The sequence below is a fragment of the Nicotiana tomentosiformis genome, chromosome 8 (assembly GCF_000390325.3).
Source record: "Nicotiana tomentosiformis chromosome 8, ASM39032v3, whole genome shotgun sequence".
Taxonomy (NCBI): Eukaryota; Viridiplantae; Streptophyta; class Magnoliopsida; order Solanales; family Solanaceae; genus Nicotiana; species Nicotiana tomentosiformis.
In genome coordinates, this window is record NC_090819.1 from 98,158,397 (window position 1) to 98,182,142 (window position 23,746).

General features: G+C 39.3%; 2 protein-coding genes and 1 long non-coding RNA gene across 3 annotated transcripts in view; 2 read left to right on the forward strand and 1 right to left on the reverse strand.

Annotated features, from left to right (window-relative positions):
* LOC138896915 (uncharacterized) overlaps positions 1-23,746 on the forward strand; it is a 148,935-nt gene that overhangs the window by 836 nt on the left and 124,353 nt on the right. The window lies entirely within an intron of this gene.
* On the forward strand, positions 1,075-5,405 carry LOC104102328 (elongation factor 2). Its single transcript, XM_009610012.4, has 3 exons — positions 1,075-1,175; positions 2,322-2,457; positions 2,740-5,405. Exons 2-3 carry the CDS (start codon positions 2,367-2,369, stop codon positions 5,178-5,180), a joined length of 2,532 nt encoding a protein of 843 aa, XP_009608307.1. The 5' UTR covers positions 1,075-1,175; positions 2,322-2,366; the 3' UTR covers positions 5,181-5,405.
* On the reverse strand, positions 16,645-23,422 carry LOC104111963 (mitochondrial carrier protein CoAc1). The gene is made up of 7 exons (XM_009621783.4): positions 22,586-23,422; positions 21,949-22,034; positions 21,666-21,873; positions 20,495-20,621; positions 19,085-19,269; positions 18,224-18,352; positions 16,645-17,055 (listed from the first exon to the last, which is right to left on the reverse strand). Exons 1-7 carry the CDS (start codon positions 22,787-22,789, stop codon positions 16,954-16,956), a joined length of 1,041 nt encoding a protein of 346 aa, XP_009620078.1. The 5' UTR covers positions 22,790-23,422; the 3' UTR covers positions 16,645-16,953.

Below are 23,746 nucleotides of genomic sequence, written 5' to 3' on the forward strand. Positions count from 1 at the left end.
TTAAGACTTTAAGTATTATTTTCTAGACTTACTTTGTGGCTTGTGGCTTGTGACTAGTTTGCCACTGTTTTGTTGTTTGGTGATGGTATTTCTAGACTTATTTTGGACTTTGGTAGCTGCTAGATTTGCCACTGTGTTAAACTGTTTTGGACTAATTTGCCACTGCTGAACTGTGCAATATTTTGCTACTTAGATAGCTGCTGTGTTCTATTTGCACTAAAGGCCTCCCTGTTCTGTATGTGCTTGTTCTCTATTCTTGGTTTCATTTATAGTGTAGTTTCAAATATCCTCCTCTTTAGTGATCACCAGAATGTTACACTAGTTTCTTTTGATGACTTTGCAGCATTTTCAGGCTTGTTTATTGCATAAGAACTGAGAATATATATCCTCAAAATGACAATTAGAGTGATATTGTGAGAACTCTATCTCAAAATGACAATTTGCTGGGCTGGACGAAAAACAAATAAATTCCAACCTTGTTTATTGCATGAGAACTGAGAATATCGTCTCTGTTATGTGCAATGGTTGTTAGACCAATATCTTCTTTTCTATTCATTCATTATGACAATCTATTTCCTTTTGCCAGAGAAGCATAAAATTTCCTTCAACCGTTTAAAACCGAAAAAATAAACCGGAAATAACCGAACCTAACTTTGAAAAAATCGCACCGAACCGTAAATACTTTGGTTTGATTTGGTTATTAATATTACAAAATCGAAAACCAAAAAACCAAACCGTACTTTCATAATAACCGACCGAACCGACCGACACCCACCCCTAGATTTTAGGCGCCTTTTGCTGTTGTATTCATGAATACAACAACGCGAATACATCGAATACACTACCGTAATAATTGAATAGTAATTATGTATATGGTAACTATAAGAAGTTAATAGCCACTAAACAATAGTGGTTTCAGAAATTTCCTTTTAATTCTTCTTGATTAGTACGAGTCTTCTCTTGCTTGGACCATGGGCCAATCAAAAAGTTCTGATGGATCGACTAAAGGCCCATTCCAGATTGTAACGTGGCCCAAAATGCTGGCTCTAAGTCAGCTGCGGCCCATAAAGACAGGGTATATACCATCGCACAATGCGAAACCTCAGCTTATCATAGCGGCAGAATTGTAAGGTCTCACAATCACAATAGTCGCCGCCTACTTCTCTCTATATTCAGTAAGACTCTACTTTATTTCTCTGTCTGACTAAGATTTGTACAATTCTTTCCGATTCTCTTTTTTTTTTCACGATTATTGTTTGATTTGTGTTGCGATTTCACTTTTCTCTGGTAAATTCACTATATGTATTGAATTATCTTTATGAATCTTATTGTAGTGCTTTTGATAGGTTGATATATCTAGATCTAGCTCAGATCTGCTGTTTATTTGCAGTTCTGTTCATGTTTTTTTTTCATGTGATGCTTTTGTTTTTACGTTCGTAAGCTGGAAGCTTATGGATTCATTGTTGCGTTTTAGGAAGTTTGATGTTTTCTTTGGTATTGAGTTCATTTAATACTATTGAAGTTCTCTTTTTCTCGCATAAACTTGTGATAGAGTTTTTTCATTTCTGATGATTTCATATATATATATATATATGTGTGTGTGTGTGTGTGTGTGTGTGTGTGTGTGCACGTGTGTGTGCGCGCTTGTTTATATATGTGTCTCTGTGTATATATATATATATATATATATATATGTCTATGTTTGTGTTAAAATTGAGTTTTCGATTGTCGATGATATCTGTTATGGAGAGATATATGCTATAAGACTGTTTAGCTAGTTTGCATATTTTGCAAGCACGATGGATTACTAGTGGTTGTATTTGGGAAAAAACGTGAATAATAGACCGTCTGTTTCTGCTCTGTGTGGTTTTATAGGCTTCATGCAAATATGATGTGTTATTTTTGTTCTGTATGTATCTCGCCGATTAGCTTTTTTTTTTGTTTTGATGACTGATGCATGGAGCTGTCTTTTAGTGGATTGGTGTTTCTTTATAGTGTAACCATTTTTTTTTCTGAGAATACATATAAATTATAATTGAACTTGAATTTTCAATCTACTACCATCTGAATTTGTCTGTTTGTATTCTACCTAGTAATAATTTTGTAACCTTCATGCATATGAGATGTGTTAGTTCTACCTCTTCTGTTTGGATCTTTTGATAGCTAGTTTGCATATGAGAATACATTTTTTACGTTCGTAATTTTGTAACCTTCATTATAGTTGGTGGCTTAGCCACATGGATCTTATTTGTGGAGTAATAAACTATGTTTTGATGGATCTTTTTGGTTAGTCTAATTTATGTTGTGGTTTCAAATGTCAGGAACATAAATAATTTTGTAGCTGTTACAGTTAACAAGTATTCAAGATGGTGAAGTTCACAGCTGAAGAGCTTAGAAACATTATGGACTTCAAGCATAACATTCGTAATATGTCTGTTATTGCACATGTGGACCATGGTAAGCAATTGAAATAACTCTGATGATGTTGCTTAATTATAGTTTTTCTTGAGGAATTTTTTGTTCATGTCTAATAAGAGAAATGTTATTGTGATCCCCAGTAATCACCTGGAGTGAATCTTGACATTAGCATCACATTATATTTGGGTAGTACAGTTCTGCTTAGTGTTATTTCATTAGTGTTCTTCTCCATTCTTCCTTTTGTCCATAGAACAGATTTGAGGTATTGGTAATAGCATAACATCTCTGGCTCTAATTACCTGATTATCTTTAATCTGACAGGAAAATCTACCCTTACCGACTCTCTGGTGGCGGCTGCTGGTATTATTGCTCAGGAAGTTGCAGGTGATGTCAGAATGACAGATACACGTGCAGATGAAGCTGAGCGTGGTATCACCATCAAGTCCACTGGTATTTCACTATATTATCAGATGACTGATGAATCCTTGAAGAACTTCAAGGGAGAGAGAAATGGGAACGAGTACCTCATCAACCTCATTGATTCACCTGGGCACGTTGACTTCTCATCTGAAGTGACTGCTGCCCTTCGTATTACTGATGGTGCACTTGTTGTGGTTGACTGTGTAGAAGGTGTCTGTGTCCAGACAGAGACTGTGCTCCGTCAGGCCCTCGGTGAAAGGATTCGTCCTGTCTTGACTGTAAACAAGATGGACAGGTGTTTCCTTGAGCTTCAGGTTGATGGAGAGGAGGCTTATCAGACATTTTCCAGGGTTATTGAGAATGCTAATGTTATCATGGCTACATATGAGGATCCCCTTCTCGGTGATGTCCAGGTCTATCCCGAGAAAGGTACTGTTGCTTTCTCTGCTGGATTGCATGGGTGGGCTTTCACTCTCACCAACTTTGCCAAGATGTATGCTTCCAAGTTTGGAGTTGACGAGTCTAAGATGATGGAAAGGCTGTGGGGTGAGAACTTCTTTGACCCTGCCACCAAAAAGTGGACCACCAAAAACACCGGGTCTGCTACATGCAAGCGTGGGTTTGTTCAATTCTGTTATGAGCCAATCAAGCAGATTATTAACACTTGCATGAACGATCAAAAAGATAAGCTCTGGCCAATGTTGCAGAAGCTTGGTGTAACCATGAAATCTGAGGAGAAAGAGTTGATGGGCAAGGCACTGATGAAGCGTGTGATGCAGACCTGGCTTCCTGCAAGTACTGCTCTTCTGGAAATGATGATCTTTCATCTGCCATCTCCTTCCACAGCTCAAAGATACCGTGTGGAAAACCTGTACGAGGGACCTCTTGATGATCAATATGCCAATGCCATCAGGAACTGTGACCCAGAGGGGCCACTTATGCTTTATGTATCCAAAATGATTCCAGCATCAGACAAGGGTAGATTCTTTGCTTTTGGTCGTGTATTTGCTGGTAAGGTATGTACTGGTATGAAGGTCAGAATCATGGGTCCTAACTATGTACCTGGTGAAAAGAAAGATTTGTATGTTAAGAATGTGCAGAGAACTGTTATATGGATGGGTAAGAAGCAAGAAACAGTTGAGGATGTCCCTTGTGGTAACACTGTTGCCATGGTCGGTCTGGACCAATTTATTACCAAGAATGCAACATTGACCAATGAGAAGGAAGTCGAGGCCCATCCAATCAGAGCAATGAAGTTTTCTGTCTCACCAGTCGTGCGTGTTGCGGTTCAGTGCAAGCTTGCATCTGACCTTCCCAAGCTTGTCGAAGGGTTGAAGCGTCTGGCTAAGTCTGATCCTATGGTTCTTTGTTCTATTGAAGAGTCTGGAGAGCATATCATTGCTGGTGCTGGAGAACTCCACCTTGAGATCTGCTTGAAGGACTTGCAGGATGATTTCATGGGCGGTGCTGAGATTATAGTGTCTGATCCTGTTGTGTCCTTCCGTGAGACTGTACTTGAGAAGTCTTGTCGGACTGTGATGAGCAAGTCTCCTAACAAGCATAACCGTTTGTACATGGAAGCTAGACCCATGGAGGAAGGGCTTGCTGAGGCTATTGACGATGGACGTATTGGCCCTAGGGATGATCCCAAAGTTCGTTCCAAGATCTTGTCTGAGGAGTTTGGTTGGGACAAGGATCTTGCAAAGAAAATTTGGTGCTTTGGTCCAGAGACAACTGGTCCCAACATGGTGGTGGATATGTGTAAGGGAGTTCAGTACCTGAATGAAATTAAGGATTCTGTTGTTGCTGGTTTCCAGTGGGCTTCCAAGGAAGGTGCATTGGCTGAAGAGAACATGAGAGGTATTTGCTTTGAAGTCTGTGATGTTGTTCTTCATGCTGATGCTATTCACAGGGGTGGTGGCCAAGTTATTCCCACTGCTAGGAGGGTTATCTATGCATCTCAGCTTACCGCCAAGCCCCGCCTGTTGGAGCCGGTTTACCTTGTGGAGATTCAGGCTCCAGAGCAAGCCCTTGGTGGCATCTATGGTGTTCTGAACCAGAAGCGTGGACATGTGTTCGAGGAGATGCAGAGGCCAGGGACCCCTCTTTACAACATCAAGGCATACCTTCCTGTCATCGAGTCGTTTGGATTCTCAGGTACCTTGAGGGCAGCTACTTCTGGTCAAGCTTTCCCACAATGTGTGTTTGATCATTGGGACATGATGTCATCTGATCCATTGGACGCTGGTACACAAGCTCATCAACTCGTCCTTGATATCCGCAAGAGGAAGGGTTTGAAGCAGGCAGTGACTCCTCTGTCTGAGTTTGAGGACAAGCTGTAAGCATGCAAGATGGTTCAGCTTGGCGGGAGGTTTTGATGGAAACATGCTTAGTTCGGATCTGCATAAGTTTTGTTTTGCATTTATCTGTGTTTTGGCGTACTTTTTACCATTTTCCATGATGTAGGAGTTTAGATCGTAAGTCAGCTATTGCAGAACTTATTTGTCATCTAAATGGACGAGAATGTTGCTGTGGATTTGTTTTCGAAGTGTCCTAGTTTTTGCTCATTGCTTCGGTGGATCTCCCCTCCCTTGCTAATCTTTCGAACTCTCCATGTGTCATTTCATGGAATGTTGATGTGGAATTGTTTCCATTTGTTTGTTTACCCCTTGGTTAGCCCCAGGACTGAGTTTTACGAATACTGATTACTTGAATGATACTTTTTGGTGGTAGAAAACAGGCTGTTTTTGGATGGTCTGGTCTACTGATATAGTAATATCTTTATCTGTTGTCTTGTGAAACAAGGTGCCTTGTGTCTTCTGAGGATAGCAACACCTTGAATGATATCTTATAATCCAAAGTGCTTTTCTGTGTTCTCAACCTTTTCCAGTTGTAGCTGGCAATCTTGAATGATAGAGATGTAGCTTGCTGGCTGGTTAAACAACGTGCATATGCAGCTATAGAATTGTGTAGAAGCTACACAAGTGTGCCGTTTCCCACAGCCTCTTCCTTCCAGCTCTCAACCTGGTGCTCTACTAGCTAACTATAGTGTCTGCTGCGGTTCTAGGGAAGCTCTAGTATAGTATGAAGTCAAATTCTCAAGTCCTACATAAGGTATCCTAAGGTATATCCCATAGCATCTAGTATCTTCCTTTTTAAGGGCTTCGCAAGAGAAATTTCCTTGTCACGTGTGAAAGCATCTCGTGAAATGTATCAAAGCACGTTGGATATGCGGCAGAGAAGCTTCATCTCTCTTTATTGGTTGCTGAATTGCAAGAAACGCTTTGAATGATAGCATAATTTCTTGATGAAACAAAAAAAATGAAGACATATTCTAATATATGATACTGAGGAGAGTGTTCGGAGCTTAGGGATATTTCTTGTGTGCTGTATATTTGGCCTAGAAGATGGAGTGGATTCTGAATTCACTTCAAATTCAACTCAGCCCCTTTTGGAACTGTGCATTAGGCAAGATCATTCACGAGGTTAAACTTATTAATCAAGAAGGGGGGAAGATAATTCCAGATGAGGGAATTGAGCTTCCCAAATCAATCAAGTCTAGTCGATTACACGAGTTTGGCTTTGCAAGCTAAACCCTGATATTCCCTCAGAGTTGGTTTAAGTGGAAAGCGAGATAGCACAAACAAGTCAAAGGACTTCCTCTATTTGTTTTTTTTGATATATAGCTGGACTTCCTAGGTAAAAGGGAGGACACAATAATGTTGGATGATATCTGTAGACAGTTTGAGTTCAAATATTGGTATTGATTCAAACCAGCTTTTCGACATATTAAACTTCAGTTACCAGCACTGTTGAAATAATGCTTTAGTTTCTGTTTAGCATTCCTGGAGGGCAAAAATCCAGTTATTAAGCAGACTAAGGTGGAGGAAAGAGTTTGGATGACGTAGTATTAGTTGCCGAAAAGATAACAAAGCATGGCGTAAAAAGAAGTTGTCTTTATATAGCTCATCAATTCCGTGTGGAAAAAGCCAAAGAAGAGAACATTCTGCTACGGACACATTGGTTTAGTTAGCTTCATCCAATTCTAAGCATTTTGAAGTTGATCCTCATTATTTTGGCTCTTCAAATCGTAAGATTTACTATGATCTGCAAAAAAACAATGGCTGTGCATTTGCTCGAAAAAGAATCAATCTGTCATGTCAAAGCTTTCAGGTTCACTTGTTTGCACCCAGAGGCGGACCTATATTATACATAGAGGGGTCACTGGCACCCGTAAAGTTCGACAAAAATTTCATGTATACATGTACATGTCTTTAGAGAATAGCAATATATTAGTAGTGGACACCCTATATACAAAGCAGATCTTGGTTGAATCCAAAATTGCACCCATGACCTTCAAATCCTATGTCCGCCTCTGTTTGCACTTAGTTATTTCTTCCCAAACTGTCGCTTTAGCTCAATAAATTTGTCCCAAAATAATTGTCACTTTAGAAATTCAAGATTAAATTTATTAATTGTTTCTAACTATGCCCTTAATATTAAAGTTGTAGTTCTTTTTAATACTATTCAAAACTCAAAAAGCATTTAATAAGGATAACTTAGTAAATTATACTATATTTATTGTTTTCTTAATGGACATAAAAAGATCTAAAACGACAATTAAAAAATGGGACGAAGGGAGTAACTTTTTAAATTGTGACTTTGGGTACATGTTATGTAGGAGATGATTTCCCCAATGAAATGGTGTGATGCTGATTCATCTAAGGTACTTATTCCTTACTGGTGCAATTCATTCAATTTCATCCTCCCTAGACAAACCTCGTAAAGAATAAATAGTTTCAAACACTATTAATACTAGCAATATCAATTTTTGTCTTCTTTCTATCCTTTCTTTGTCTTCCAATTTCCCAATGCTGTAGCCGTTATACTCCCTCCTGCAAGAAAAGGACACATTTAAGCCATTTCATCAACAACCCATTTCTGATCAAACAACACTCTAAATTCTGAGAGCCCCTTTTACAAATTTAAACAACTTCTTGAACTTCACTCCACCATTTTCCTTTAAAAAAAAATGGCTGTCTCTTTGTACCTACTGTTTTGTTTACCTTTCGTCTTCATGGCTTTCCTCTTCTTCTTCTACCTCTACGTAGTTTCAAGAACAACTAGTAGGGACCACCCTTCTCGGCCTGTTAAATCCGCCCAGAAAGACGGACTCTCTGATGTGCAGCTTGAAAAACTCCCTAAGTTCACTGGAAAAGATTTGAGTTCTGGCAATGATTGTGCAATTTGCTTGGATGTGATTGAAAATGAGGAACTTGCAAGGTTGGTTCCTGGTTGCAACCATGGATTCCACCTAGAATGTCTTGATCTTTGGCTGTCCAAGCAGCCATTTTGTCCTGTTTGTAGACACAAGATTCAGCCTGAGTTGTTCAGTTATGATGAAAGTAATTCAGTATCTGTGCTGGTAGAAGATAGCAGTATAGCTGAGGTGCGCACTAGCTGACATCGACACCACCATTGTCAAAAAACTCATGTAGAGAACTTACCTTTGCTGCAAAATTACTTCTTTATGTTTTGTGGTTTTAGTGACATTGGAGTAGAGATTGTAGGTGATTTCTGAGAAAAAAATGGAACTTGGAATAGGACCATTAGGAGGAAATATTATTTGGTTCTCTACTTATCGATTATTTGTCTACTTATCGGTGACCCTTAATTCTTTTCATTTTGTCAAACAAAACTAAAATCAAATATGCACTTAGTGTAGGCATCACGTTTAATTGATCTGAATATACATACTTCTATTTGATGCAAACATCATGCAGTACCAGAACACAATTGTGACGGAATCAATTTGTGTCAGTTTTATTCTTCCGTCACTTTTTTTTATTTTTTTATTTTTTTGTTGTTGCTAATACTCGAATTTGAAATGGAATTGTGACAATTCTCCATCACAAATGTTATTTTTTGTACATAGTTTTTGCTTACAGAGTAGACGGTACAAACTAGAGAGTACAGTATGAAAGGAGGAGAAAGAGAGATGATTTTCCGATGCCCTTATTTTTGTCTATATTAATTGAAACAAATGTGGGACAAATATTGAGAAGAAGACAATAGTGGAGAGAAGACAGATGAATAACTTTAAAGGCAGACTTAAGTCGACAAGCCTTAATGGATCAAAAGTGAAAAAATCTGAAAGTTTCCGGACACGACTTCAGAAAAAATTGACAAATCATAGGTGACATAATATAGATTTAGAAAATTTTAAATAGTTTCTACTTTCTAGTATCAAAAAGAATATGGTTAACTGTAAAATACTAAGAAAAGGTGTAGGTATAATCTGAAGAATCAGATGAGGCTTCTTGAAATGTGATAGCTTAATTAGAGCAAGTGCCTTAATCAGTATATTTCTTGTAATTAGTTTGAGGAATAATTTTTAAAAAAGGCTAATGAGTTTTAGAACATGTAAACAAATGTGACGAAAAGGGAAAGCCTGCAGTGTGAAGTGTTCTTTATCCCATTATCTCAATTAGGAGGGGGACACCAGTAAAACCAACTATAAACAATGCTTTTTTCCTAGACTTGGTTAATTCAAAGAATGCAAAACTATATTATAGGTCCTTCACTTCCCTTAGTTTAGTTGCTTGAGCACATACATGATAATTTTGAATTGTTAGGTACTAGACTTTCGCTGTACCTACTTACTTCTATCAAGCAAAACCACAATCAAGGGAACGAGCTTAGCAGAAAGTAGGGAAAAAACCTTGTTGAGCTCGACTCTAGTTCGACTTTGTGAAGTTAAATGACTTGCAGGGCAAGTTTGCTGCCAACAACCGTGGTGATTCTAGCTCCAACAATGTATATTGAAGTTGTCAAGTTAAATAGCTCGTAGCTGGACCAGGCTAGAAGCATTGCCAGCGCTTGCTATTCACTTGCCGACTCGTAGTAGGGGCCTCTAACGCCCAAAGACACGTGTCGTTAGCTGCATCATCGCGCCAATGCTCCCATTAGAGGTTCTTTAGGCATTAAAACGAAGGACAACTCAATGCCAATGCCACAAATAGAGTTTTTTCAGAGTGTCAAGTCGGACAACCACACACTCATGCCGCATAAGAAGCTAGTATTCGTCTCACATTATCATCACAACCCTAAGATTGAGAGCAAGGCATCTGACCTTTCCATCCTATCATTAAATAAAGGGAAAAGGGCCAAATATACCCATCTACTTTCATATATTGTCTATATTTAACCTCCGTTATACCATGTGCCAAATTTATCTCTACCGTTATACTATCGGGCCAAATTTACCCCTACAATCAGCAAATTTTTAAAAATATCCCTTGATCTGTTAAGTAATCCAAAATCTCCCAAATTCTTTTTATTTAAATCACTTGTTGTTCTTCTTGCTCCATTATTTTCAAAAATTACTATTGATGTGAATGCTAAAGTTATTAGACTATACAAATTATTCATAATTATTTTTAATTACCAATGCACCCATTTCTCTTCTTGTAATAAATAAAATTGGTTTAGAATTTTATTTATTTTTCAATCATATACATACTGTAGAATTTAGTGGGTCTATTTATTGTGTATTATATGCAGCTGATTATCATGTATGTACATGTATATTCAAATATATTTTGTCATTGCATGGTTAGTATATAGTTCGATCGACTAACTTAAGAGTACACAATATGTAGGCATTTAATTAAAGCAAAGTTGAATTAGACAATGAAAGTCTCCGAGGAATTTCAACTTCAATCACTAATATTAGCAAACTCTCCATACATTTGGTGCAATGAATTCATTAAAATTGGGATGTTGTAAATACTTTTAGAATTTATAAAAACTACCTAATTTAGATTTTTCAATTTACTATACTTTGTTTATTCGGTTGTATTATTTAATATTTTTTTCTCTAATACAGAAAGCAGGTAAATGCCAATTATTTAAAAAATAGTGGATCAAGAAGAACAACAAGTAATTTAAATAAAAGGAATTTGGGAGATTTTGGATTACTTAAAAGATCAAGAGGTATTTTTAAAAGTTTGCTGATTGTAGGGGTAAATTTGGCCCGATAGTATAACGGTAGAGATAAATTTGGCCCGATAGTATAACAGAGGTTAAATATAGACAATATATGAAAGTAGAGGGGATTTGGCCCTTTTCCCTTAAATAAATGCTACTCCCTCAATTGACTATCCTAAGTTGAATTTGATAGTCAAAACATTAAATTCGTCCCTTATGATAAGTAAGATACAAATTGTGAGGTCGCCTATCAACTTACTGTCATGGGCTGCTTTCCATCATCGACCCATGACCCCTTGGACGCGCCTAGTGGCGTCCCGGCAAGCCTTCCAACGCCTAGCGCCACGGTCGGCCCCGTGGTCTCGGCAGCGCCAAGTGACAAGCGAGCATGCGCCTCTGTTGCCTCACCGATAATCAATACCAGCACCCAGCGGCTGGTCAATGCCATCAACGCCGCGCGCACCGACAATGCCGCACGCACAAATTATCATGTTGCCAACAGCACCGCACACCCAGACAGTGCCCCGCGCGCAGACCTAATGCCAAGCACAGCGCCCCGCCGCTGGCAGATCCAAATAGTGCCGCACGCGCAGACCCTACTGCTCAAGACAAAGTTGCTGCCATCGGACTTGCTTCCATAGAAGACTAAGTCCTTTTCATTGTAATTATAGAGTAGTTTTACTTCATTCATTTTCAGTGTGTTTCTACAGCTTTCTTAGGTCAACTCTTGTAACTTTGGTTTATTTTTTTTAAGCATTATTAAGGGGGACCAAAGCATTCAAACATTCAAGCATTCAAACAATTCTCTGTACTGGTGTCTCTCCCCCCCGACACCGCATTGCATCTTGTAATAGCTTTCATCATCATCATCAATACAATCATCAGCTTTCATCATCAGTTGCTCATTTTCCGCTGCTCAATTGCTTACGACATTGGTTTTCCCGTACGGCACTGACAATCTAGTCTAGCGTACGGCGAGGACCTTAGTTGGCGCATAGCAACCGCACTGACATCGGTTGCTTAGCCTTACGTCGCCCTTCCAAGGAACATCAGGAAGGCGCCGCGTAACAGTTGGTATCAGAGCCTAGGCTCGACATCGGACGAGGGAACTCATTGCCATCATCATCACCATTTCTGACCATGGTGAATAACGGGGATCGCATCACGACCCTAGAAGAGACGGTTGACGCATTATGGCCCATCGTGGATACGTTGCCTGATCTAAAAACCAGCCTAGTGCAAAGGTTGGACGACCTGGACCGCAGAATGCGGCAGGCCAAAAATGACATAGCAAACATCAGTCAAGACTCTGAGGAAGACCGGCAAACGGCTGCCGTCGAGGCAACCAAAATTCATGGCCAATTCGAGGACCTCCAACAGGAGCGTGCCGAGGATTTAGCCCATCGGGAACTAGAGGCAGACAGACTGACAGTCATGCAGCAAACCATAGACAACTTGACAGGCCAGCTCAATGTTGTCAATGCTGCCCTTCAAAGCCTGCTCAAAGGAGGCGAAAACCACATCAGGGGTGCCATGAACATTGGCCCCATTCCACAAAAGCTGAAAATTTCGGAGCCCAATCCATACAACGGAGCCCGGGATGCTAAAGAAGTGGAAAACTTCATCTTCGACATCGAACAATACTTCGATGCCGTTGGACATTTGGAAGAATCCAAAAAGGTAGCAACTGTTGCCATGTATCTTCAGGGTGATGCAAAACTCTGGTGGCGAGTCAAATACGAAGCCATCAGGGCCGGTGAAGATATTTTCCAGACATGGGCAGAACTGAAGGCCGCCATACGCCTACAGTTCTTCCCCGAAAATGTGGAATACAATGCACGAAGAAAGTTGCGTGAACTCCGCCACACCAGGTCGGTACGGGACTACGTGCGTGAATTTTCCGCACTCATGCTAAACATACGGGATATGGGGGACAAAGACAAACTGTTCGCATTCATAGAAGGTTTGAAACCTCATGCTCGTATGGAACTGCAAAGACAACGGGTAGATACCCTCCAAGGCCATTCAAGCTGCTGACTGCCTTGGGGATTATCAGTTGGAAACTCAGAAGGATAGGCCCCAGCCGCCTGTTCGAGGGGGATACAACGGGAGCCAACCTAGCAACGGTGGCCCCAACAGAAACGGAGGAGATCGAGGTGCATCCAAATCCAAGACTCCTCCCTCAAGCAGTAACACTACTGCATCAGTCAACAACAATCAGGGGAGAAAGCCCCCATCAGAATGCCGTCATTGCGGCGGGGAACATTGGAACAATCAATGCCCCAATACACAGATCAATGCTCAACAAACTGTTGACGATGATGAGTCAGATCATGACGGCTCATCCGGCGAAGAGCAGGTAGGGGCCTTCAACGCATTTGTTGGCTCCATTCATGATACCTTGGCGGGAACCAGTTCTGGCAACCCCAAGAAGAAGGCATTCCCAATCGACAAGAAAGGGAAAGGAAAGGCGAACGAGAGGCCTCCCACATCACAAAAGAGGACCTTAATGTTCGTCGACATGAAAGTAAACGGCAGACCTATTCGGGCATTGATAGACACGGGTGCTAGCCACAACTACCTGGCCTCAACTCAGGTGCAACGCCTCGGTTTAGCAGTGCAAAAATGCAAGGGTCGTGTCAAGGCTATCAACTCTCCATCTCAGCAAGTGAGTGGAATAGCCAAAGAAGCGCCAATCCAGCTTGGCCCATACAAGGGAATATTCGACCTACGCATAGCTATCATCGATGACTTCGAACTGATAGTGGGATTGGAATTCCTCAGGCAGACCAACACCATCCCGGTACCATATGCCAACATGCTCCTAATGATGGGAGACAACGGGGCCAAACCCCACACCATACCATGCATATCCAAGAAGATGGCCGCTGGAAACATCACGGCCATGCAGTTTAAGGAGGGAACCAACAGACCTGAACCCACGGTTCCGGCTGCCCTCAACGTCATCAAACAGGCATCACATCATCGGGGTCCAACAACTCATGGCGCCCCTCATTGTGTGAAGACTTGTCAAGCATTCCAAAAGGACAAGTCGGATCACTCAGCACAAGCGGGACTCTTGGAGCCGCTACCTGTCCCACAAAGACCTTGGGAAAGCATTTCCCTGAATTTCATCACAGGATTACCCAAGGTCGGCAATCATGCAACCATCATGGTGGTAGTAGACCAGTTTTCCAAGTATGCTACCTTCATCGCAGCCCCACAGAACATATCAGCAGAAGATACAGCTCGACTCTTCTTCTCTCATGTTGTCAAACAATGGGGTATGCCCAGCAACATCATTAGTGACTACGACCCACGCTTCACTAGCAAGTTTTGGACCCAACTCTTCAGTTGCCTCGGATCCAAATTGAGTTACAACTCAAGCCATCATCATTAGAAAACACATGATCAAACAGACCGGTTCAATGACATGCTGGAGGAATATCTCCGCCAATTTGCAACCAGGTCACAAACATATTGGGTGAAGCTTCTGAATGCTGCTCAGCTGTGTTTCAATTCACAAAAGTGCGCCCATACAAACAAAAGCGCTTTTGAAATTGTTACCGGACAGCAACCGCTACTCCCACAAAATGTGAATGCACCAAACATGCCATCATCTCATCGAGCTGCCAGTTTCTCTACAGAATGGGAACAAACTTTGAAGATAGTGCGGAGCTATCTTGTCAATGCCCAAGACAGGGCAACGAGGCATGCTGAACAAAACCGTCACTTTGCCCAACATCAAGCAGGGGACAAAGTGATGGTAAGAACCCCGAGACGGAACTTGTTTGCAAAGAGGACCCAAGATCCTCGCCTATTGCAAAACTACATCGGGCCTTTTTCCATTGAAAGGCGCATCGGGAAATCCACATACAAGCTGAACACACCAGCCTGGTGGAAAATCCATCCAGTCTTCCATGTCAGCCGCCTCAGGCCATTTCAGAAATGCATGGAAGATCATTCAGAAAGACATCTCACAGCACCGAGGGGAACAGACCTCCCAGCCAACAAGAGCCTGACCAATCATTATCACCCGGCAGGTAAGGCTCCAAGGACGTCGCCAACTCAGGTAGGGGAGAATGTCATGGGCTGCTTTCCATCATCGACCCATGACCCCTTGGACGCGCCCCGTAGCGTCCCGGCAAGCCTCCCAACGCCTAGCGCCACGGTCGGCCCCGTGGTCTCGGCAGCGCCAAGTGACAAGCGAGCATGCGCCTCTGTCGCCCCACTGATAATCAATGCCAGCGCCCAGCGGCTGGTCAATGCCATCAGCTCCGCGCGCACCGACAATGCCGCGCGCACAAATCATCATATTGCCAATAGCGCCGCACACCCAGACAGTGTCCCGCGTGCAGACCCAATGCCAAGCACCAGCGCCCCGTCGCTGGCAGATCCAAATAGTGCCGCGCGCGCCCACAGCAATGCGCGCGCAGACCCTGCTGCTCAAGACAAAGTTGCTGCCATCGGACTTGCTTCCATTGAAGACTAAGTCCTTTTCATTGTAATTATAGAGTAGTTTTACTTCATTCATTTTCAGTGTGCTTCTACAGCTTTCTTAGGTCAACTCTTGTAACTTTGGTTTATTTTTTTTAAGCATTATTAAGGGGGACCAAAGTATTCAAACATTCAAGCATTCAAACAATTCTCTGTACTGGTGTCTCTCCCCCCGACACCGCATTGCATCTTGTAATAGCTTTCATCATCATCATCAATACAATCATCAGCTTTCATCATCAGTTGCTCATTTTTCGCTGCTCAATTGCTTACGACATTGGTTTTCCCGTACGACACTGACAATCTAGTCTAGCGTACGACGAGGACCTTAGTTGGCGCATAGCAACCGCACTGACATCGGTTGTTTAGCCTTACGTCGCCCTTCCAAGGAACATCAGGAAGGCGCCGCGTAACATTTGGTGCAACAAATTCATTAAAATTGGGATGTTGTAAATACTTTTAGAATTTAGAAAAACTACCTAATTTAGATTTTTCAATTTACTATACTTTGTTTATTCGGTTGTATTATTTAATATTTTTTTCTCTAATACAGAAAGTAGGTAAATGCCAATTATTTAAAAAATAGTGGACCAAGAAGAACAACAAGTAATTTAAATAAAAGAAATTTGGGAGATTTTGGATTACTTAAAAGATCAAGAGGTATTTTTAAAAGTTTGCTGATTGTAGGGGTAAATTTGGCCCGATAGTATAACGGTAGAGATAAATTTGGCCCGATAGTATAACGGAGGTTAAATATAGACAATATATGAAAGTAGAGGGGTTTTGGCCCTTTTCCCTTAAATAAATGCTACTCCCTCAATTGACTATCCTAAGTTGAATTTGATAGTCAAAACATTAAATTCGTCCCTTATGATAAGTAAGATACAAATTGTGAGGTCGCCTATCAACTTACTCTTGATGTAACAAAACTTTAGAGCTTAAATAACTTCAAGTATTGCTAGCAGATTCTAACAGGATTTATTATAATATTCTTAACTTTGAAGAGTCTAACTTAGGACAGAGTAAAATGTTAATGCAAATAATCGATTCATTAATGAATGTTGCAAAAGAAGATTTGCTTTTTGGTCCTTTTGGTAGAATTTAGCTTCCCTCCCTCCCACACTCAAGTAATTATACTTTCCTGTTGATAATTTGGAGAAAATTTAGCTTTTGTAGGGATGAAGAAATATGGGGAAAGCATTCCCAAAGTTCTGTACATTACAAAGTTTTAGCTTTGAGCCACAGAATGCTGGACTAGTACCAACGACTGGATTGTCTTTTTGGGATATTGATACAACATGATTGGGAGGGAGTATAATATGTCAACCAATGTCATGTATAATAGGACTAGACTTTGCATATTATAAAACTTTTACATCAGGAATTAAATTGCACCGGCTATAAGGAAGATGGAGGAAGAGACAACTAGTAAAGTGATGTTTTCAAGTAAACTTTCTGTAGGTAAAGGTAAGACAATGACAATAGACCAAATAGCCTGACCATTCTCTGGATCAGCACATAGCTAGAACTTTGTGCACCGGTTGCCTTTTACCTTTTGCGTTGGTAATCAAGACTATCAAATCTTTTATGCAGAATTATGTGAGTTGCTGTCAGCATTTGGGGTGTATTTTATGCAGCAGCTATGGATTTTGATTTCTGCCGGGGAGGAATATGAAGGCATGCCTTCATTGTGTCATACGCTGTGAAACCAATTGCCACTGAGGGAACAATCTGCCAACAAAACAAAAGAGACAATGAGTTACTAAAGAAATCTAGCAACACAAATATTAAACAGTGGATCCGATCCATCTTAGAATGATAGTTTGCACTATATTCTTTGTCAAATGCTAATACATGATTCCTCTATTTGCTAAATAGTAAAACACCTATAAATGCAACAAGAACAAATCAAAATTTAGAAATGGTAGGAATTTGGGTCGTGTTAGGAAGTGCATAAGTGTGACTTCTCTCCAGAACATATAGCAGAAAAAGCTTCTCCTAGACATATTTTTTGTGGTCTGGAAGCAGATTAAGGTAATTCAGAATAGGACGGCAAAAAGAAAGGTGATGAAAACTGGTAAATTAAGGAAAAAGGAAGGAGACGAGGATAGTTTTCATTTTGGAGAGTGGCGAAATGACAAGGATAGTTAATTTATTAAGTCATCCAGAAGAGAGAATTTTTTCAAAAAGACTCGTTAAATGTGATATTTTACATAACACAAATCTCATATCTCAGTGTTTCTATACTCTTTGAGATCAAGTATATATGCTGACTGACTTTGTTTTTTCCAAACGACATGGATATTTATCCTGTATATTGTATAAATGAACAAAATGATACCACACAATTAGCAATGGTAATTTGGGGATTCTACAAATTTATTTTGTTTCTGAACCCCACCGAATTGACCTGAAAGGCAACACCCTTATGATTTTTCCAATAAATAGTAGGGCAATTTGCATCATGCCCTGATTCAATCAACAAAGTAATAAAGCTAAAAACAGTAAGCAAAAATAAGAGATACTTTGTCTACTTTTCCCTATCAGAAATGTCAATTTTATTATCAACTTTATGATATCCTTTCAGTGAACATTCAATAAGTACTTCTCAAAGCACTGTAGTCGGACAAGCTTTGTGTTTTAGTCACAGGATAATTGCTTTTGCTTTGTCAGTCATTCACATTTATCTGTTTTCGTTTCTGCAGTTAAGCACCATTCAAGGTCCAAAAAGCATTTCCACTAAAGTTTAACCCAATTCCCAAATGAAGTGTGTGCCAAAATGTGAATTATCGGCAAGATATATTAGCATTCAAAATAGGGTAAACTCGAAATTCTTTAAAGAACAAGTTAAAAATTGCAGTTATAGCGAAAAAGGCTACTACAGAAACGAACTTATTACCTTCATATAATTAACACTGAGACCTGCAAATAATTGTCTCCAACCTTGATTACGAACAATGTAAGAAAGGCCATCAAGTGTGTTCTTATATCTGGCTCTGTCCTGCATTGAAGGTTGCAGATGCTCTACCTGAAAAGAAAAAAAACATTTTGCTTAGTTTATTGATTCATATGTACATGCGCAAAAATCTATGTTGCTTGGACTCTTCAAAAATGTCACCGCGTATGTATTTTTGGAGGATCTAACAGGGGCGCGGCCGTATTTTTGGAGAGCCATAGCAACATAACTCAAAAGTGTGTAAAACACTTAACTACATTTATATGTGGAAGTGCTAGTGCACAATAATTGACTAATCCCTCAATTTCATTTTATGTGACACTATTTTTCTTTTAGTCCGTTCCCGGAAGAATGACACTTTTTTATATTTAAAAATAATTTAACTTTAAACTTTCTATTTTGCACCACACAAATGTTCAAGCATGTATAAGACTACAAGTTCCAAAAAAGCATGTATAAGACTACAAGCTCCAAATTTCTTTCTTTCTTAAACTCTGTGCCCAGTCAAATAAGTTCACATAAAATGAAACTATGGGGTTTAGTACAAATGAACACAAGTTAATCGCTCAAATATTGGTGGAGTTCCAGAACCACAGATGACGCACAGAGTTACTAGTTACTCTGCCCTGGATATAGAATGGACATGAATTCAAAGTACAAGAAACTTTTTGAGGGCATAGGTTTTGACAGACCAGAATATCTGCACCAATACTGGTCTAATACAAGCACTAATTCAATCAACAGAAGATGTATAGAGGTTACATTGAGCTATATTGCCATGTCAGAGTGAGTAATGGGTGATACCTGCATCTGCCTCCTAACCACGTCCAATGGATATGTAAATGTCTGACCCAATAAACCAGCTATAGCTCCACAAGAGAGACGCATCAAAATCGAGGTTTGTTGCTCTTCAGGAACATGCCTCTTTAACTCCTCGTAAACGTAAAACTTCAATCCAGCGTAAGGAAGAATACCAATAAGGGTAGGCCCTATTTAGAATATAAATTGAGTCATTTTGTGCATCACCGATATTCATAAAGAATTAACCATAAACCATGAATAAAGGCTAGTCCTATGGGTAACATAAATCAGTATATGGATTTTCTCGATTTGCTAGGGGGCAGACAATAGGAGTAGTGATGATGTTTTTATGATCTGATCTGCCTTCCCTATGTTTTTTGTACTTTCTGTACCATCTTGGTACATCTATTAATAAAACTTTTACCATTTAAAAAAAAGACCTAGGCAATGCATGTACAGCCATGGACATCAAGACAACAAAAGATTGTGAAAGTTAAAAAGCTCGACAGACTTCAGAAACGAGAGATATTAATCTACACCTTCACAAAGAAGAATGATTAAATTTACTCTTTTATAGAGATTGTCTTATTTCCTTTTTTGGGTTGTTTTCAAATGTTGTCCATTTTCCTAGTTGAAAACATTTTACCTCACTTTTTCTATTATCTTTACCTAGGATCCTCTTTTTTTTGTAATAAAATCCCAAATTTATCAAACTATAATCTTCATCTACTTTTGAGTCCACCTGTTTCGAGCTATTATAAAATTTCACCTTATACCCAGTCAAACTAAAATATCGCATAGAAGGATTAAACAAGTGACACGAAAAACATGTTCCATCAGTTTCAGAGTTTTTTCAACACCGCAGTAAAGATTAAAAAAATAAAAGTACGTGAAACAACATAAAACCCAAAATTAATTGTCTAGAATTAGTAAGAAAGCCCCTCATCCTTTTTTATTGAGGACGTAATTCGAGGGGTTTACGCATTATGATATTCCACAAATTTCATTTATAGCAAAAGCAATTCCAACATTCTCTTAGTTTTGCATATCGGAAGAAAAGAACTACATATAAAAGAGGAAATAAGGAGATAGTGCCAACAGGTGGTTGCATGAGTTCGCAAAAATAAAATAAAGAAAGAACAAAAGAAAAGAACAAAAGATAAAACATAAGAATGACCAATTATGGAATCAAATTCAAGTTCAACTTGAATATGCAATCTAAAATTTGGTGCCTATGGTTATTTGCCATGATCTTCAAGTCGATGAAGTTCACCTTTTATATCTACAATATAGCAGAACATGCTTCATGACTTAGGTCCTTCACGTTTCAAAAGTTTTATGACCCAATTAATTGCAGATGAGTCAATCAGGCAGTAAATGTTCATTATTTAATATGATACAATAAATACTTACCAACACCTCGATAAAGTGCACGGAGTCCTCCCTCCTTGTAGACAGCCTCTAGGACATTTTTAATGCCACTATATTGAGGATGAGTTGGTCTAATGCCATTCCCCAAATTTCCTCTTGTGTCCTTGACCTAAAAAAAGATAAAGGAAGAGGATGAACATGAGATGATAGCCATCCAAACATTTTAATACCGTGAAAATAGATCGAGTATTCCAACACCCAAAAGGGTAAAATTTATATCTGTTTCATCAAGTGAACCTACATGAGGCTGAGAGTAAGACAATATAGAACCATCCGCTAGATCCTTAGTGCAAAGTAATTTTTGAAGGTAAATCTGGCATATATAAGATACCACAGGATAGCCAAATTGGAGCACACAATTAGTGTGATTCTTTTTTATGCAATTCTTGAATCAGTCAAAACGATAATTTCCCAACATGTGCTCTTTATCTCAAAAGACAAGCTTAAGCAGCAAATTGACACCAGGATGCAGTTTTTACTGATTGATGTACCAGGATGGAGTTCTAGATGATTCACACAAAGGATGTGACATGCCAAATAGCCAGGAAAGAGATCTGACAATTTTTAGTCCTCCCTCATACATTAGTTTACATGAGTGTTTCATAAAGTAGGGCAGCTTACCTATGATAGCTTACACATCTTAATGAAGTTACGAGGTCTATTGCCATTTTGATTAACTCAAAAAATCAGAAACAGCTTTTTCAGTTTTTCCTACTAAAGCAAGGCAATTTGTAAGTGCTTCCAATTAGATCAATTTCCAACTTTGCCAGGCGGGGTTAATGGAAAAACTTCAATAGGAAAACCACAAATATGCACAAAACTAGTCATGGAAAAATAGTAAAACTACCAAATACAACAACAACAACAACAACCCAGTATAATCCCACTAGTGGGGTTTGGGGAGGGTAGTGTGTACACAGACCTTACCCCTACCCTGGGGTAGAGAGGCTGTTTCCGATAGACCCTCGGCTCTATCCTTCCAAGAACTCCCCACCTTGCTCTTGGGATGACTCGAACTCACAACCTCTTGGTTGGAAGTGGAGAGTGCTCACCACTAGAGCAACCCACTCTTGTCTAAGTAAAACTACCAAATGCAATCAGATATTCACCAAGAAAAGGAAGAAAATCAAATGTATTTTAACAAATTAAGCACCTGATAAGCCAGTTTGGTACGAGCCAAATCAAGGGGATAGGTACATAAAACTGCAGTTCCTCCGGATGCTGAGCCAGCTAAAAGATCGACAACAGGTCCTGTTCCTAAGGCAGAGTAATTATTCAATATCCACCCTCGATACCGCTCATAGGTCATGTAATGGAGTGCAGCATATGGTACAATTCGAAGAACACTTGCTCCATTTCCTCTGCAATACATGACGTCATGAATAAAAATTCCTTCGACAACAAACTCTAGTTTTTAAAATCAAATATACACTTACTTGTAAAATCCAATAACACCTTCATGCTTCAGAAGCTTCTTTAGAGATTGATAAACTCCAAGGGAATGAAATCCTTCAGTTCTTGTCTACAAAAATCAAGGAGGAGCGAGGGGGAGGAAGTTAGGATTGTCATAATGAACTAAAAGTGAATCAAAGGCATCAAATCACCGGATAAAGTAGCCACATGCAGAATGTAAAGAGAAAACACACAACGAGCATCTGGCAGATGCATTCAAGTGGAAACACAAGAACCTCAACTAAGGACTGGAAACAACCGGAGAAGTTGACGCTGCATAGATTTCAACCCATTTTAGAAAACAAACAAAACTAACAACATAGAGAAATAAAAACTCTCCTTAGAACATTCATGGAAGTAGAGTGGTGTAACTGTTTTTCATTCATCCAATTCCAACCCCTAATTAATCTAAACTTGTATTAAATTATTAGAGAAGTACTCCAAGCAGACTACTTTCTCTCAGAATTAAATGCATGCTCGTAGAACACGTCAAGAGAAAATGTCTAAGCATAACATACATCTAAACAAAAAGTCATTCAGTTTGTGAAAACCATTATAAATTGGCATAAACAAGTGATCATATTAAAACATGGGAAGCTAGTAGAACATTTCTTTGTTCACCTGTAAAAGTATTTTAACACGTTCCAAAGGAGCAACAGCAGTTTTAGCAAATGCACCAGCAGCTCCTCCAGCAATAAGCTCCTTCACATATATAGGCAAACCATCAAAAACTGAAACCTCTCTATGAGCAGCAGAAGAAGAAGAACCATCAACAAGCCCTGCCACGTTTCTGGACAGAGTAGACCCTTGTGAAGATGAACCCATCTTTCAAAGTTACAATCTTTTTTAGCACCAATTACCAAAACTAGAGCCTATAAATCAAAACGTCTTACTATCCACCCTGTAGATTATAGAACTGCTTGTCCCACCTATCTCTTGGGATACAAAAAGGTAAAACTTTTTGCTCAAACAATGGCCTGAGAACACAGCACTGTATGTTCACAAGCCTCCTATCTTTTTCTTCACCAATTACAAGTATCATCAAACAGATGCAAAAGTTAATTGAAACAATAGGGCTTACAAGTTCCAAACCAAATACTTTTTTCCAATCAAAACAACCCCATTAGTCTATATCTTGCCCATATGAAATTGCAACAACCAAATCAAACAAATCGCCCAAATCCAAGAACATCAAGAAATTAATCTGTGACCAATAACAAACCCAGATCGATAAAATTGAAGATAACCAATAAAATCAATAATACCCCTTTTTGATATAAGCAATGTCCAAACGGATCTATAATGCACAGATATGTATATATTGGGTTTTCTCAAAAGATTCTTTTTTTTTCCTGAGATTCTTGAAGGTAACGTTTTGTGTTGACTTGTACCAAGATTTGTTGCCTCCCTATTTCTAGGAAGGCTGCTTCCGAATGCGAATGGGAACGGGAATTTTGTGAAGTGGTCAAAGTCGGTATCCATTCATGCAAGTACAACGTGCCTGAGTTTGGGCCCACAAAACCTATGACTTCCTCATTAAAGGTGGCGATATATTGCTATAATTATTACTTTTCAAAATAGATTACATTTATAATACATGGACATGTAATATTTTTATATGTTATTAATATATTTTAAATTTATTATAGCAAGTTATTTAGTTTATTTTCTTTATGACAGTATTAACTTGTTATGAACAATTACGTTATTATAAACAGATACTTGTTCTAGTAGGTCATCCTAATATGATGATATAAAAAATATAACTTAAATTCTTTTTAA